Genomic DNA, 14,027 nt, shown 5'->3' with positions numbered 1-14,027 from the left:
CGCTTCCCCCTCGATCTCGCGGCGAGAGCACGAGCGCGCCGTCCCCCGGCGCGCCACAGCACGCTCTTCCTTAGGTCGTCCCGCGAGAGAAGAGCCGATGGTCTCGCCCGAGCTGCGCCGCCGGCCCTCCCCGCCCCCGCCCCCGCCGCCGCCGCCCGACGCGGCGTCCGAGTCTTCACGGAAGACGATGCGGACGCCCGCGAGGCAGCACACCCGCCGAGTAGTAGCCAACAAACTCACTTCCAAGATCTGACCCTACCCACGCTCCAAGCGACTAGCGACAAGAGACGTGCGCACGCCGGCCCGCCGGGCGACGCGGCTCTTCTGCTCGTACGGACCAGTTCTCTCCTCGCTAGCAGGACGCCGGCAGGCCAGGCACGACGCGGATCCACGGGTTCGGTTTCCCAGACGGCGCCTCCGTGCCGCGCCGCGCCCTTCCCGAGCCCTGCACCCCACCCTCACATTGACCCGAACCGCCCAGGCGGCGCTTCGCTCCTCTCGCTCCTCCAAGGCAGCGCCTCCTCCCCTCGGGCTGCAGCGGAGCGGCTCGATGGGCGCGGCGATGCTCTCTCCACCCCCAGCACAAGGCATGCCCGCACCCGCTCATGCAGCCACAACACTCTCGCCATCATGCACCTCCGGGCCTTGCTTCTTTCTATCCCTGTCCCAGGCCGCGGATCACGCCCTCTCACCCAACACCACTCGAGCTATGTGGATCACCTCTCACCCCTCCCCATCCCTCACCCCGCCCCCTCACCCCCAGGCCGCGCGAGTCGCGCCGAGCTGCGGCGCTCCACTTCGTCCCTGGAGAAGGGCCTGCTCGATCACATGTGCCGCCAGACCCCCTCGAGCGAGGGACGCACGCTCCAGCCTCGCCTCGGGCACAGCGGCGCCGTCCAGCCCATTGACGAGTGGTGGCATGTGCGTACTCAGGGCTCGAGGAGCCCAACCTCCGCTTCGCCGACTCGATGCGGCTGCTCTGGCTGGCGGCGTCGATGAAGAACCTCGACGTGATCCTCGTCCTCTTGCCCACCGACAGCGAGTGCCTCGAGGTGTGCCACCTCATCAGCGAGGCGATGCCCCTCGTCGAGCAGGCGCGGCGAGATTGCCCGAGATTGCCTGAGGTTGCCCGAGGTTGCCCGAGGTTGCCCGAGATTCGATTGCCCGAGATTGCCCGAGACTGTGCCCCTCGTCGAGCAGGCGCGGCGGCAGCGCTGGTCGAAGCCGCCGCAGGTCATCGTCTCTCTGCGCGACGACGCTGCGGCCGCCAAGCTCACGGCGAGCCTGACCCCGCCGCCCCTCATCGTCGGGCCGACGCTCGCGTTGCCGCGCCTCATCTGCGAGGTGCTCCCACCCCAACATGCACCACAAGGAACGGAGAAGACGGATTCTTGTACTCTGGAGAGTCTGCACCACACCGTCCTCCCGCCCTGATGTTGGCGTATTCAATGCCGCGGGGCTCCTGTCTTCTAGACGTGGAGTCGCGAGGGTCGCCTGGCCCTTGCCCCACCACCTCGTGTGTGCGGAGAATTGGCCCGCACCTTCCCTTATAGGTGCTCCACCCGATGGCGCACTGGACCGGCTCCTTCGAGTCGACTCCGATGCAAGACGTCCTCTCCGAGATCATGACCTCCGCCCGCGACGCCGACTCGCCGCGCAGCGCCCGTGGCGGTCTGCCAACGACGGGCCCGGGCAGCTTGGGAAGCCTGGGTGACTTGGGAGCCGCGGGAGGCGCGGCGTCGGCGGGCGCGGCCTTCTGTGCGGACGTCTCGCCGCCGACCAGAGGGGGCGGCGCCTTCGTTGATCCGCTCACCGGAGCCATGCCGAAAGAAGGCGAGGCGTCCGCCTACGAGAAGCTCCTCCTCTCGCCGATGGTCTCGCCGGGGCGGCTCGGCTCGTGCAAGGAGAGCCCCTTCGAGGAAGAGGCAAGGCCAGACCCGGTGTCTTGCGAGGACTCGCTCAGCGCCGCCCTCCGCACACGCCGCCGTGAAGAGCGCCTGCTCACGGCGGCCAGTACCGCGAGTAGGACTCGGAGCTTCTCTCGGCCGACGACGAGGGCGGCGAGCCGTCGGACGCGGAGGAGCCGTCGCAAGCGCAGGACGCGGACGCAGACGAGGTGCACGAAGGGGCTGCGGCCACTGACGAGGTGCGCTTCGCTCAGCTGCTCCATCTGGCCCGGTAGGCGAAGCAGGCGGCGGCGATGAAGGCGGTGGTCGCGGAGGGTCCGGAGGCAGCGGAGGTGGAGTCTCCGGCGGCCGGCACCGCCGTCGCGGACGGCGCGGGAGGAGAGGCGCAGGGCGATGCGCAGGGCCCGGCCCACCGCGGGCTGGAGAGCCTCAAGGACCTAGTGTGAGCGGAAGGGGCCGTTGCGGGCGACCGCAGCCTCGCCGCCTGCCCTGACTATTACCGCCTGGCTGCCCTGTGTCAGCCTCGTGAGCGGCGAGGTGCAGGTCGTCGCGGCGGACGGCGTGAGCCACGCATAGGACCGACTACTGCGCCGCCTCACGCTAGCTAGTACGACCGCGCACCCTGACGTGAGAGTAAGTACTCACATTCATGCATTTGTGTATCATGTGCAACCATGCTACACGTCGTACGGTTCACGACGTGGACGGACGTGTGTAGTATCGGTGTGCGCGAGCGCCGAGCGCGTGCGCGTGCAGGCATGCCCGCAGAGCCAGAGGCATCGACTGTGTATGCCCCCGTCCGCCTGCGCCTCGCTTAAAAAGTACGGGGTCGCTCGCTCGCACTCTCTGGAAGTAACTCTCTGTGGTGTGACGCCCGAAACGAACCCAGATGAGAGAACAGATACGAGAAGAGAAGGTCCACCCTTCTCCCGTCGTCGTCGTCCTCGGAGAGAGATCTCATCTCAGTCATCACCAGTTCGAGGTGAGTCGCCCCCCCTCACCTCGCCGCGCGGCGCTCCTCCTCTCGCCGCGCACGCGAGGCGGCGAGGAAGAGCGCCGCCGACACGGCGTGTGAGGTGGGGATCAGCACGGTGAGCATGCTACGGAGCGGGACGCCGCGCCGCATGAGCGCGCCGATGAGGAGGGGGGAACCGTTGGACACGATCTGCAGCGCATTGACGAGGCCCTGCGCCGACCCCCAAACGTCCTGCGGCAGCGCGCCCTGCAGAGCCGACGTGAAGGGGCCGAACCAGCACTCGCCGGCAAGGTAGGCGAGCAGCAAGCAACCGAGCGCCGGAGCAAACGCGCGGCTCTGCAGCGCGCCCAGCCAGAGGGGGATGCAGAGCAGGGAGCCTATGCTCGGCGTCCTCTCGGCGTCCTCTCGGCCGAAGACGCGAGAGGGGCGGGGATGCAGAGCGGAGGAGAGGAGAGGAGAGGAGAGGACAGAGAGGAGGCGGGGAGGCGAGGAGGCGAGGCGTGGGTGTGTGTGTGTGTGGGGGGGGGGGGGGCGAAGGGAGGAGGAGAGGCGCGCGAACCACGCTCGCCACTCGATAGCTGATCAGTGCCTCTGCTTGATCTCGGCTATCTCGGCTATATCTCGGCTATGTCTCCACCCGCCACCGGCACGAGCAGCCCGCGGTGCGCCGTCAGCTGACGGCCTGCGGAGGGGAAACCGCCCCGAGATTGGCCCTAGACCGCTCCGAGATTGCCCCGAGATTGGCCCTAGACCGCTCCGAGATTGCCCCGAGATTGGCCCGAGATTGGCCCGAGATCGAGATTGCCCCGAGATGGGCCCGAGGTTGGACGAAGGTGCGCCGCCCGCCTGGCCGCCGCTGTACGAGGCGGTCGCTCAACCAGCCGCCGGCGATGGTCGAGACGGTGCCGCCGATGGCGATGAAGGCGCCGTTTGCGAGCGCAAACTGACTCGCGTGCTCCGGGTGGCACTGGCGGAAGAATGGCACTGACCACGCGCCGACGGCGTAGCCGCAGAACGAGCGTACCGTCGAAGCGAGCAGCAGCAGCGATGCGGAGCGGGTGGCGCAGACGCGCCCGAGCGACGCGACCGCCCCGGCAGCAGCGGCGGGTGGCAATAGCGATGGCGGCGATGGCGGCTGCGGCGGCAGCTGCGGCTGCGGCGGCTGCGGCGGCTGCTGATGCTGCCGCCGCCGCCGCTGCAGCGGCGATGGCAATGGCGGCGATTGCGGCGGGCTGCGGTTGATGGTCGCGCGGCGGGAGGTGGCGGCGACGGCGGCGAGGGTGGCGGAGGCAAGGAGGGAGAAGGCGGCGGTGAGGAGGCTCATCGCCCGCCAGCCGATCCGTCGGTTGGCGAGGGCGGAGAGGGAGGCGAGCGCGTAGCCAATGTACAGGCCGGAGGAGTAGACGGCATTGGCGCGGCCGCGCGAGTCCTTGGAGAATGCCTCGCCGATCAGCGGGTAGGCGGCGGGGGAGCAGAACGCCTGCGAGACGCCGAGCACCGCACGCGAGGCGAGCAGCTGCGGGTAGGAGCTGGCGCAGCCCTGCAGCGCCGCCGCGCCGGACCAGAGGGCAGAGGCGGCCACAAGGACGGGCGCACGCGCAAAGATGTCGCACGCGGCGCCGGCGGCGAGCGAGGCGACGGAGTAGAGGGCGGTGAAGGCGTACGAGGAGAGCAGCCCGTACTGCACCTCGTCAAGCTCGAGCGCCACGTTCATGAACTCGTGCGCACTGCCGTCGCTGCCAAAGCGGACGAGGCTGGCGGGAAGCGCGCGGCACCACTGGTTGGAGACGTAGATGAGGACGAGCGCACCGAGCAGCAGCCGCGGCCGACGCGCCGCGCTCGTCTTGGACTGTGCCGCCGGCCCCGCCGCGCAGAGGAGAGGCGACGACGAGCCGCGGCGGCGTTGTAGCTGCCATGCCGGCAGCGCCGGCCGACGAGCCACGTAGCCGCGTGCGGGCACGACGCCGTCCACGCCGAGTGGCCGCTCGAGCGCGGCGGCGAAGGCCAGCAATGCCAGCACGACGCGCGGCATCGGGAGCACGACACCAAAAAATAACTTTTCCGTCTGTTACTAATCTCCCATCCCTCCCTTGGGTTGTCCGTTTTCTTTCTTTGATCCTGGAGATGTCTGCTCTATTTATTTATTCTGGCACTAATAGCAGGGCGTGCATCACACCTAAAACACAGGTGGACTGTGTGACTCCTCGGGTTTCTGGGACTCAGAGGTGTGCTAGTCGCTATTCTCCGACAATTCCGACATGTCTGACGGGCAGTTCGGGCTCGAGCGGTCGCGGTCGCGGCCAGCGCGTGAGGCCTGGCTAGGGTAACCGGGCGAGAGCTCGACCCACGCGCCGGAGCGCGCGTGGTCTCCCAAAGAAAGAAAGAAAGAAAACAGACAACCCAAGGGAGGGATGGGAGGACGGCACGCCGCCACCACACAGGGATTTTAAGGAGAGGTGTGTGGTGCGCTAGCCGTCGCCCACCCTAGGGAGTCTGCCTCTTCCTATCTCTCTTCGCAGTCTCTCTCCGATTCTCGCTGCAACCTTCATGCCACCTCGCGGTCGTCCCACTCTCGTCGTTCTCTCCCTTGTCATTTCCTAGTGTCCGCACGGAGTTCGTTGTAAAATTCTTGCGTATCGCGTACGTCCCCGACAGCCGCGCCGGCCCGTCGCTGCCCTGCCCTCGAAACCGACGCATGGACTTCGGGCGTAGCCTGCAGCGCCCGAGATGGACCCATACGTGGCCTGCAGCAATGGCTGGTTCGAGGCCGTGGAGTCCGCTCTCGCCGCGGAGCCCGCTCTCCTCAATGCGCCACAGCGTGGGGGCCTCTTTGACTCTCGCACGCTTCTCCACTGTGCCGCATCGAGAGGCCACGTGCATCTCGTAGCGGAGCTGCTCAAGAGAGGCGCGGACCGTAGCGTGACGGACAAGCGCGGTGCAACTGCACTCGTACTCGCAGGCAAGGCTGGCCACAGCGAGGTTGCCTCCCTCATAGAGGCGGACTCCGCCAGCACATCAGCAAGCTCCAACAAGGCTCCTCCCGGCCGTGGTGCTCGGGTTCAGTCGAGAGAGGAGCGCGCCTTGCTTTCTCGGGAGCGTCGCCTGGAGCGCGCCCTGCTGATTGAACAGCACCGAAAATCGCGAGAGTCGAACGGCGAGAAAGAGGCGCAACGAGGACAACAGAGGAGCACCACAAAGGGCGGCAGCGGTCGGGAGCCTGGGAGAAGGAGAGGAGGGCAGGGCGGCAAAGGTCAGCTCTGGTCAACCCGGTCTGGTCGGCCCGTCGCACGTCCTGCTGTGCTCCGCCACGCGCCGAGGAGCAATTCGCCGACCGGAGGGGCGTCGCATATGTCACGGCAGATGTTGGAGGATCTTGGGCTGCGAGCTCCGCTTGCGACGGCACCCCTGGACCCTACTCCGCCGTCGGCGAGAGCATCCCCAGACTCCACTCCGCTGGCGAGAGCAGCCCCAGACTCTGCTGTGCGAGCCCTTGCGAGCTCGGGCAATCGCAGATCGACTCGAACGGTTGAGTTGGAGGAGCTGCGCAAGCAGCTAGAAGCCCTTCGCAAGGAGAACAGCTGGCTCAAGCTCCAGACCACGGGCGAGGCATCCCTCGACGAGGACGAGGCCGGGTGGCGCGAGTTCCTCTCCCACCTCAAATGCGTGCTGCAAATGCGGTCCGCGGGTAGGTTTGAGCAGGCAACCTTCGACCAGTTCGAGCAGGCGCTCGTTGCCCTCTCGGATCAGCACCTTCGCGATCTCTACTCTGGGCTCATGTTGATCTATATCGACGAGCACGACGCCGCCGTGCTCGAGAGGCTCGGCATCGGCGAGCCCGACGAGTCGACAGTGGGGTTCGCGGAGATGGTCACGATTCGGCTCGGCGAGCTGATGGACGTTCCTCGACACGTCCGCATCCAAAACTTCCAGACAGCTCAGCGTCGCAAAGACGAGAAGGTGCGGGAGCGAGCGGAGGAGGACAGGCGCGCCCGCGAAGTGATGGCTGCGGCTGCGGCTCAGCGCGAGATTAATGAGCGGGTCGGAAAGGCACTCCAGCCGCGCTGGCGGTCTCTTCTTGCCGGCGAGGGGGAGGCGTCTGAGGTCCGACGCTTTCAGCGTCACCCCGAGCTCCGGCTACTCGTTGCGAGCGACACCGACCTCAAGATGATCTCGCCATACGACTGGCGGAACATGGCGTGCTCCGGTCTGAGAGAGCAGGAGCTGCGCTGCCTCTCCTCCCGGCTCGACACTCCGGGAATGCCAGCGCAGGCAGACGGCTTCAAGAGGGCCGTCGCCGCTCGACTCGCCACGTGCGATCTTCCGACGGAGGCGGCTGTGGCCACGCTCTGCAAGGCCCACGGTGGCGGTGTCAGTGCTAGCACACCCGAAGGAGAGGCTCCGCCGAAGCCATTGCCGGCTACGACGCCGGCGCCGCCCCCTGCTCCGCCGCCGCCGCCGCCGCCGCCGCCGCCGCCGCCGCCGCCGCCGCCGCCGCCGCGACCTCCACCGCATCCGCAAGCTCCAGAGAGGGCGGCTGAGAGCGGCGTTAGCACCGCCGATGGACATTCCCAGATTGTTGCCGCCATTGCTGCACGCAAGGCCGCACAAGAGGAGAGGATGCGGATGATAGCGGAGGGCGAGCTCGAGGTGGAGGATCCGCGCGAACGGCGGCTGCGCGAGATTGCGCTGAAGCAGACAAAGCTGCCCTTACTTGCGTTCCCTGCCTTGCCCAGAAAGCAGAGCTCGGAGCTCAGCAATCTCGGGACATCGCGGGCCGATGGAGCAACGTAGGTAACGGCACGAGAGCTTGGCCGCTTGTGCTGACTGATTTTGGCCCTCAGGCCAGCCTCAGGCTCGGCTCAGAGCCCGAATATAAAACGTCGAGGATTTCACTGAGTTTCTTGAGCAGCTTACAGCTCGGGCGTCTGCCTAGCACTCGTCGCACGTCGCAGTCTCTCGCCCACGCGCAGCAGTGTAGCAGCGACCTCCCCACCGGAAGGCCCCTTGTATCTTTAAACGCAGAAGAATTATTTTTAATGGGTGATGCTCCGATAAACCCGCCGGATCTTCGACAAAACCAGGGATATTTCTTTTCTGGGAGGGTAGGTGTGAATACAGCTTTCTGGTAGGGTTACATCGACGAACTTTGCGGCAATCGACTGGGGGGCAGCCCCCCAGCACATCCCGCACAGAGACCTCGATGTAACCCGATTGTGAGCGTGAAACCGCCGATGCGATTGCTCATTGGGACATTGCTCAGTCAGTGACCGACAGTCAGCCAGCAGCAGACTTTGACGATTGGTGGCCTCGCGCCCTCAGTCCACCTCCTCTACTAACGGCCCTGCCCCAGCCCAGATGCCTCATCCAGGGTGGTGCAACTACTCGCGCAGGGAGAGAGAGACAGTCGGCGATCTGCGCCGCGCAGATGAGCTCCGCCTCGTCTGCATCGAGGACGTCCACCGCAGGGCTATCATAGCGCCATATGACGTACTGCCTGTTGTTCATTACTTCGCAGGTGCCAAAGTCGAGGACAATCTCACTGGTGGCGGTTGCACTCCCGGCCGGCGGTAGGAGAGATGAAGGCTAATGTACTTGGCGGTGCCTTCCGGCGTGATCCATGAACAGTGCCCCGGGACGAAAGAGGAGGCGACGTCTCTCTCGTCCACGAGCGCCTCGATGTGCGCATCGACGGTGTAACCTGCTTTGAGAGACGGGAACGAACGGCGGTGAATCGCCGACAGCGGCGCCTTCGTTCCTACCACCACTGCCACCACCGCCAGCTCCGCCGTGGACCTTGCCGGGCCCTCTGATGATTGTAGTACCGTGGAGCAGCTCGTCCGAGCCGTTGTTGTACTCTGCTGTGGCGCCAGCTCGGTGTACAATACGGACGAAGACGGCCACAGCAACGGTGTTACCAGCGCGAGCATACAGGCAGCGCGAAGCCGCGTGCCTCGTTGGCGCGCCCGCCGAAATCCTGGGCCTCGAGTTCTTTGGCGTAGGGGACCCAAAACCCTGCGGCGGGCCATTACTTTCGCTGCTTTCGAATTCATAGCTCTTTCGCACGCCTTTATCCGTCACTCCCCCGGAGACCAGTCTTTATTGAGCTTGAGTTGGAGTGTGTTGATTTATGCACAAATCTGTGTGTTGCGAGCGCTAGATGGCGAAATTTTCTTCGCCTCCGGCGGGGCCGCTCGCCGCGGGGCTAGAGGGACTTTTGTCGATGTCGGCTAGAAGTGCTGCACCTTTTTGAGAATTTCACCCACCCTAATAATGTTCAACATTGGCCGCCGAAATCGAGGGGTGTGCTTGCCGCACGACTTTATCCCTGGTGCGGCCGGAATTTTTCGCGGTCTCCGCGGCGGATATGACGGGAGATATGGCGGGATATGGCGGGATGCCGCGGGGAGAGATACACCGGGAGATACCGGGAGATACCGGGAGATACGAGATACGGGCAGATACGCCGGCCCCCAACTCCTCCCACTTTTCTCTTTTAGCCCGAGATCGCGCATCTCGGGGCATATCTCGGACTCGGCGAGGTGGATCCGTGGATTGGGTTGGGAGCGAGGGGGCGGAAGTGATCAGTGCGGTAGATCGGTCAGTCGGGGCGCGTGAGCCGGACTTGGGGGCCGGGGCGGCTTTCATTTCTCTCTGCGTTCTGCACATGCGACATGGAGTGCAAGATACTCGTTTGTTGCTCGTTCTGTTGCCGTCCCAAATGTCACTCCCCTTTCTCCGCGGCGGCGGGTGTGCGGGATGTCTGTGAGCCAAACATCGAAGCAAAGCTAAAAAAAGAACAATGCGCCGCGCTCAGATATCCGCCGCGACGACGTTCGATCGACAACTCTCCGTTCATGCGACCTAATGTGCGCCTCTCGGCGAACCTCAGCATGCTCTTCACCGAGGCTCCCTACCTCAAGCGCTTCGGCCTCGCCGCCCGTCACGGCTTCCGCGCCGTCGAGTCGCTCTTCCCGTACGGCGAAGCACCTGCGAGTGCGGTGGCTGCGGAGCTTGAGAGGCACGGGATGGAGCAGGTGCTTGTCAACGCGCCTCCTGGCGACTGGGCCGGCGGCGAGCGCGGCGTCGCCGCCCTTCCGGATCGGGGCGGCGACCACGAGGCGAGCCTTCGCGAGGCGTTTGTGTACGCCGCTGCAATCGGCTGCCCGCGGGTGCATGTGCTGGCCGGCCTGCGGCAGCAGGGTGCGTGCGAGCAGACCTTTGTCGAGCGGCTGCGCGCGGCTGCGGGCGAGGCCCAGTCGGCCGGCATCACGCTCTGCGTCGAAGCTCTCAACCCTTCCGACGTGCCCGGTTACCTGCTGCCATCGCAGGCGCGCAGGAGAAGGGTGAGGTGCACACAGCCTCAGAGCGAAGATCTGCGCCGAAAAGTGCGCCGCCGGCGAAGAACTGCACCGTTTTCGGGGCAGATCTGCGCCGCCGGCGCAGAAGTGCGCCGTTCCCCCGTTTCGGCGCGCTCTGCGCCGCCTCACCACATAAGGGTTGGCACACCAAATACTGGTTGCACGTTCCTAGGGGGGTTGGGAGGCAGGAGAGCCGCGGCAAGCCGAGCACGAGAGAGGCGCAGCCGAGCCGCCGCCGCCGCCTCTCCCGTCGCAGGAGGACGCCGCGCGCGTGGTCGACGCCGTCGGCCACCCGGCCTGCGGCCTGCAGTTCGACCTCTACCACCTCCAAAAGGCGGCCGCGCGGTGGCCGAGTGAGGCGGTGCGGTGCGCGATCCGCACGTACGCGCCGCGCGCTGCCCACGTCCAGATCGCAGGTCCGGAGGGGAGGCACGAGCCCGACGCGGCGGCTGCGGCTGCGATGCTGGCGCTCCTCGAGGAGGGCGGATACCGCGGCCACGTCGGCTGCGAGTACAACCCGGCGGGCGGAACCAGCCGCGGGCTTGCGTGGGCGGCCGCCTACGGCATCGAGGCACCGCGCGAGGAGCCAGCGTGACGCGCGCAGCCAGTCGACACTCTTGTCACCTTACGTAACATGCATGTACATGTACATGTGTCCATGTAGCATGCACATTCGTTTTTCGTGTTTTTATCGTTTTGTCTATTGAAAGTCCGCGTCGCGAGTATCTACGACGCAAGTGTGAGAGGCGACCGAAATGGGTGAAATTCTCAAAAAGGTGCAGCACTTCTAGCCGACATCGACAAAAGTCCCTCTCTAGCCCCGCGGCGAGCGGCCCCGCCGGAGGCGAAGAAAATTTCGCCATCTAGCGCTCGCAACACATAGATTTGTGCATAAATCAACACCTCCAATCTTCGGGGGAGTGACGGATAAAGGCGTGCGAAAGAGCTAATGAATCCGAAAGCAGCGAATCCAAGTGATGGCCCGCCGCAGGCGAAGAAAATTTAGGGTTGGGGTTCCCCTATGCCAAAGAACTCTGAGAGGATTTCGGCGGCCGGCGCGCCGAGGCACAGCGGTTTGCGCTGCCTGCTCGCGCTGGTTACACCGTTGCTGTGGCCGTCTTCGTCCGTATTGTACACCGAGCTGGCGCCACAGCAGAGTACAACAACGGCTCGGACGAACTGCTCCACTGTACTACATCATCAGAGGGCCCGGCAAGGTCCACGGCGGAGCTGGCGGTGGTGGGAGTGGTGGTAGGAACGAAGGCGCACCTGTCGGCGATTCACCGCCGTTCGTTCCCGTCTCTCAAAGCTGGTTACACCGTCGATGCGCACATCGAGGCGCTCGTGGACGAGAGAGACGTCGCCTCCTCTTTCGTCCCGGGGCACTGTTCACGCCGGAAGGCCCCGTACACTGCCAAGTACATTAGCCTTCATCTCTCCTACCGCCGGCCGGGAGTGCAGCCGCCACCAGTGAGATTGTCCTCGACGTTGGCACCTGCGAAGTAATGAACAACAGGCAGTGCGTCATATGGCGCTATGATAGCCCTGCGGTGGACGTCCTCGACGCAGACGAGGCGGAGCTCATCTGCGCGGCGCAGATCGCCGACTGTCTCTCCCTCCCTGCGCGAGTGGTTGCACCACCCTGGATGAGGCATCTGGGCTGGGGCAGGGCCGTTAGTAGAGGAGGGCGACTGAGGGCGCGAGGCCGCCAATCGTCAAAGTCTGCTGCGACTGACTGTCGGTCACTGACTGAGCAATGAGCAATCGCATCGGCGGTTTCACTCACGCTCACAATCGGGTTACATCCAGGTCTCTGTGCGGGATGTGCTGGGGGGCTGCCCCCCAGTCGATTGCCGCATAGTTCGTCGATGTAACCCTACCAGAAAGCTGTATTCACACCTACCCTTCCAAAAAAAGAAATGTCCCTGCTTTTGTCGAAGATCCGGCGGGTTTATCGGAGCATCACCCAAATGCTCAGCCTGCTATGAAACGAACTAAAACCCGAGAGGGGGTGGGAGTGCCTCCCAGGCCTCCACAGACTCCACGCCGGGCACGGCGAACCGTGACCGACACTCACCGTTGTGTGACGCCTGCCCGCATACATGAAGACACCTCGTCGCCGCCTCCTCCGCTCTGCCGTGGCCGCTGGGCTCGCTGTGCAGCAGGGTCCAGCCATCCGCACGGGTGCGATCACTGCCAACAATGGCGGTGTTGCCCTCTCTGCCGAGGAGCAGGTTTCCCGAGGCCTGCCGACGGTGAGCAGCAGCGACCCGTTTAGGCTGGTGGGTGCACGCAGCAGACCGCTCGAGAGCCTGGTGGAGGTGCCTCTCTCGCTCTGCGGAGGCGCATACTGCATCACTTACACGATCGACAACCAGCCGTTCCGCGCAGTCGTTGACACTGGCTCGCCCTTCCTTCTAGTCGAGGGCGCGAGGCCTGACGGCACGTGCGGGCAGGCCGCGAATGCACAGCGCTGGGGCTGCTACAAGGGTGCCGCCCGTGGCACGGGCTTGCCCGATACAGACGAGCTCTTCGGAGGCGAAGACGTGGGCGTGCAGTGGCGGCAGGGTGCGTTCGCGCTGCGGAATGCGAGCTCGGGCGGCGGGCTGGCTATCGACGACGCCATCTTCGGCCGCATCAACAGCTACGAGGGTAAGGGCGGTGGCGGCGCCGTCTTCCTCGGCTTCGCCAAGAGGAGGCTGCCGCGGATCCGGCCGACGCTCCTCGAGCAGACGGGCGTCGCCGCTCTCCGCTTCGACTTCCCGGGGCGGAGGATGCAGCTCTCGCCGGTGCCGCTCATCGGCTGGCGGGAGGACGCGCTGCGACTCATCGACCTCCGCCCGCGCGGGACGCCAATCGCCAACTACGCGTGCCGGGTGGAGCGCCTCGTGGTCAACGGCTGCCTCGTCCCGCTCGACCGGCCGTGCGTTGCCGTCATCGACACGGGCACCACCGGCCTCTCTGTCTCCGAAGACTTGTACGACTCGGGCATCCTGCCTGTCCCGGTCCGCGAGGCGCAGATCGAGATGCGTACCGAGCGCGGGGGTGTCGCCGTCCTCGAGGCTTCGGTCCGGCGCCGGCGCCGCCCCTACCCGGGCGTGCCCACGATCGAACAGCCCCTCTCGGCGGAGGAGTACGAGGAGTTTCCTCTGGTCGTGTCGCCGGTGCCCGTGCCGTGGTTTGAGCCCGGCTTCGGCGAGGCCTGCGCCGACGGCGAGCCCTTCCAGTGCGATGGCACGCCGATCGGGACGTGCGTGCCTGCCGCACCGCGCCCTCCCCTCGCCCCGTGGCCATCTCCCGCTTGCGCGAGACATAGACCCCGCGGCATCCAGTCCTCCCCGCCGCGATTGCCGATGCCGTCCCCCAAGTGACCATTCCCTGGTCCCGCGTGGCAGGCGCCGAAGCTATCTCTCGACCCTTCTTCAACGGGTCGATGGTCTGGGCGAGAAGCCGCACGTACTCTTTGTCGGTGCAGCGTTTCTTTGGCCACGGCAAATCACAATCGACGTTGATGCGTGTCGCATGCTCATCGTTTGAGGAGGAGGGAGGCTGAGCTTGTGACACCCATTTGAGTTCATAACGCTATGATGCGTCGGAGTACCCGCCCTGAGAAAGAAAGAAAACAGGCAAGCCGCAATCGAAATTCTTTTTGCGACGGGTACCGGGGCCCCCAATTGTGTATGTTTATCGATCAACACTTTCGATAGACCGAAAGTAAGATCGTTCGGTGCAGAAACCCCGGCCATGCCCATGTAACGCAATTGTGCTCGATTTTTTTTGATTTTT

At 65.4% G+C, this 14,027-nt stretch overlaps 6 protein-coding genes across 6 annotated transcripts in view; 5 read left to right on the top strand and 1 right to left on the bottom strand.

Annotated features, from left to right (window-relative positions):
• EMIHUDRAFT_465210 (hypothetical protein) overlaps window positions 1-1,259 on the top strand; it is a gene marked incomplete at its 5' end in the record, with an annotated part of 5,159 nt that extends 3,900 nt beyond the window's left edge. The window contains 5 exons of the mRNA XM_005763051.1: window positions 75-204; window positions 360-411; window positions 482-587; window positions 764-1,094; window positions 1,201-1,259. Coding sequence (XP_005763108.1) covers window positions 75-204; window positions 360-411; window positions 482-587; window positions 764-999 — 524 coding nt within the window. The 3' untranslated portion in view covers window positions 1,000-1,094; window positions 1,201-1,259. The remainder of the gene's footprint in view (window positions 1-74; window positions 205-359; window positions 412-481; window positions 588-763; window positions 1,095-1,200) is intronic.
• Window positions 1,260-1,758: 499 nt separating this feature from the next.
• Window positions 1,759-2,578, top strand: EMIHUDRAFT_437817 (hypothetical protein). Its single transcript, XM_005763050.1, has 3 exons — window positions 1,759-1,952; window positions 2,027-2,116; window positions 2,183-2,578. Exons 1-3 carry the CDS (start codon window positions 1,821-1,823, stop codon window positions 2,351-2,353), a joined length of 393 nt encoding a protein of 130 aa, XP_005763107.1. The 5' UTR covers window positions 1,759-1,820; the 3' UTR covers window positions 2,354-2,578.
• Window positions 2,579-2,904: 326 nt separating this feature from the next.
• On the bottom strand, window positions 2,905-4,915 carry EMIHUDRAFT_105116 (hypothetical protein; the record flags this gene model as incomplete). The annotated part of the gene is made up of 3 exons (XM_005763049.1): window positions 2,905-3,260; window positions 3,528-3,565; window positions 3,762-4,915. 3 exons carry the CDS (start codon window positions 4,913-4,915, stop codon window positions 2,905-2,907), a joined length of 1,548 nt encoding a protein of 515 aa, XP_005763106.1.
• A 1,328-nt stretch (window positions 4,916-6,243) lies between these two features.
• On the top strand, window positions 6,244-7,674 carry EMIHUDRAFT_105115 (hypothetical protein; the record flags this gene model as incomplete). The annotated part of the gene is made up of 1 exon (XM_005763048.1): window positions 6,244-7,674. One exon carries the CDS (start codon window positions 6,244-6,246, stop codon window positions 7,672-7,674), a length of 1,431 nt encoding a protein of 476 aa, XP_005763105.1.
• A 2,063-nt stretch (window positions 7,675-9,737) lies between these two features.
• EMIHUDRAFT_105114 (hypothetical protein) lies at window positions 9,738-10,836 on the top strand (the record flags this gene model as incomplete). Its single annotated transcript, XM_005763047.1, has 2 exons — window positions 9,738-10,226; window positions 10,498-10,836. The coding sequence occupies 2 exons, from the start codon at window positions 9,738-9,740 to the stop codon at window positions 10,834-10,836; spliced, it is 828 nt and encodes a 275-aa protein (XP_005763104.1).
• A 1,507-nt stretch (window positions 10,837-12,343) lies between these two features.
• Window positions 12,344-13,778, top strand: EMIHUDRAFT_105113 (hypothetical protein; the record flags this gene model as incomplete). Its single annotated transcript, XM_005763046.1, has 2 exons — window positions 12,344-13,491; window positions 13,637-13,778. 2 exons carry the CDS (start codon window positions 12,344-12,346, stop codon window positions 13,776-13,778), a joined length of 1,290 nt encoding a protein of 429 aa, XP_005763103.1.
• Between the last annotated feature and the right edge of the window lie 249 nt (window positions 13,779-14,027).

Source organism: Emiliania huxleyi (assembly GCF_000372725.1).
Source record: "Emiliania huxleyi CCMP1516 unplaced genomic scaffold EMIHUscaffold_65, whole genome shotgun sequence".
NCBI lineage: Eukaryota > Haptophyta > Isochrysidales > Noelaerhabdaceae > Emiliania > Emiliania huxleyi.
The sequence above is the reverse complement of the archived record's forward strand: the minus strand, read 5'-3'. Positions and strand labels throughout refer to the sequence as shown.

Bases quoted from the DNA above. Each gene is read 5' to 3' on its own strand.
- EMIHUDRAFT_437817 (XM_005763050.1), top strand. From the start codon at position 1,821: ATGCCGAAAGAAGGCGAGGCGTCCGCCTACGAGAAGCTCCTCCTCTCG. The intron at 1,953-2,026 runs GACTCGCTCAGC...TACCGCGAGTAG, and splicing joins CAGACCCGGTGTCTTGCGAG to GACTCGGAGCTTCTCTCGGC. The intron at 2,117-2,182 runs GTGCACGAAGGG...CTGGCCCGGTAG, and splicing joins AGGACGCGGACGCAGACGAG to GCGAAGCAGGCGGCGGCGAT.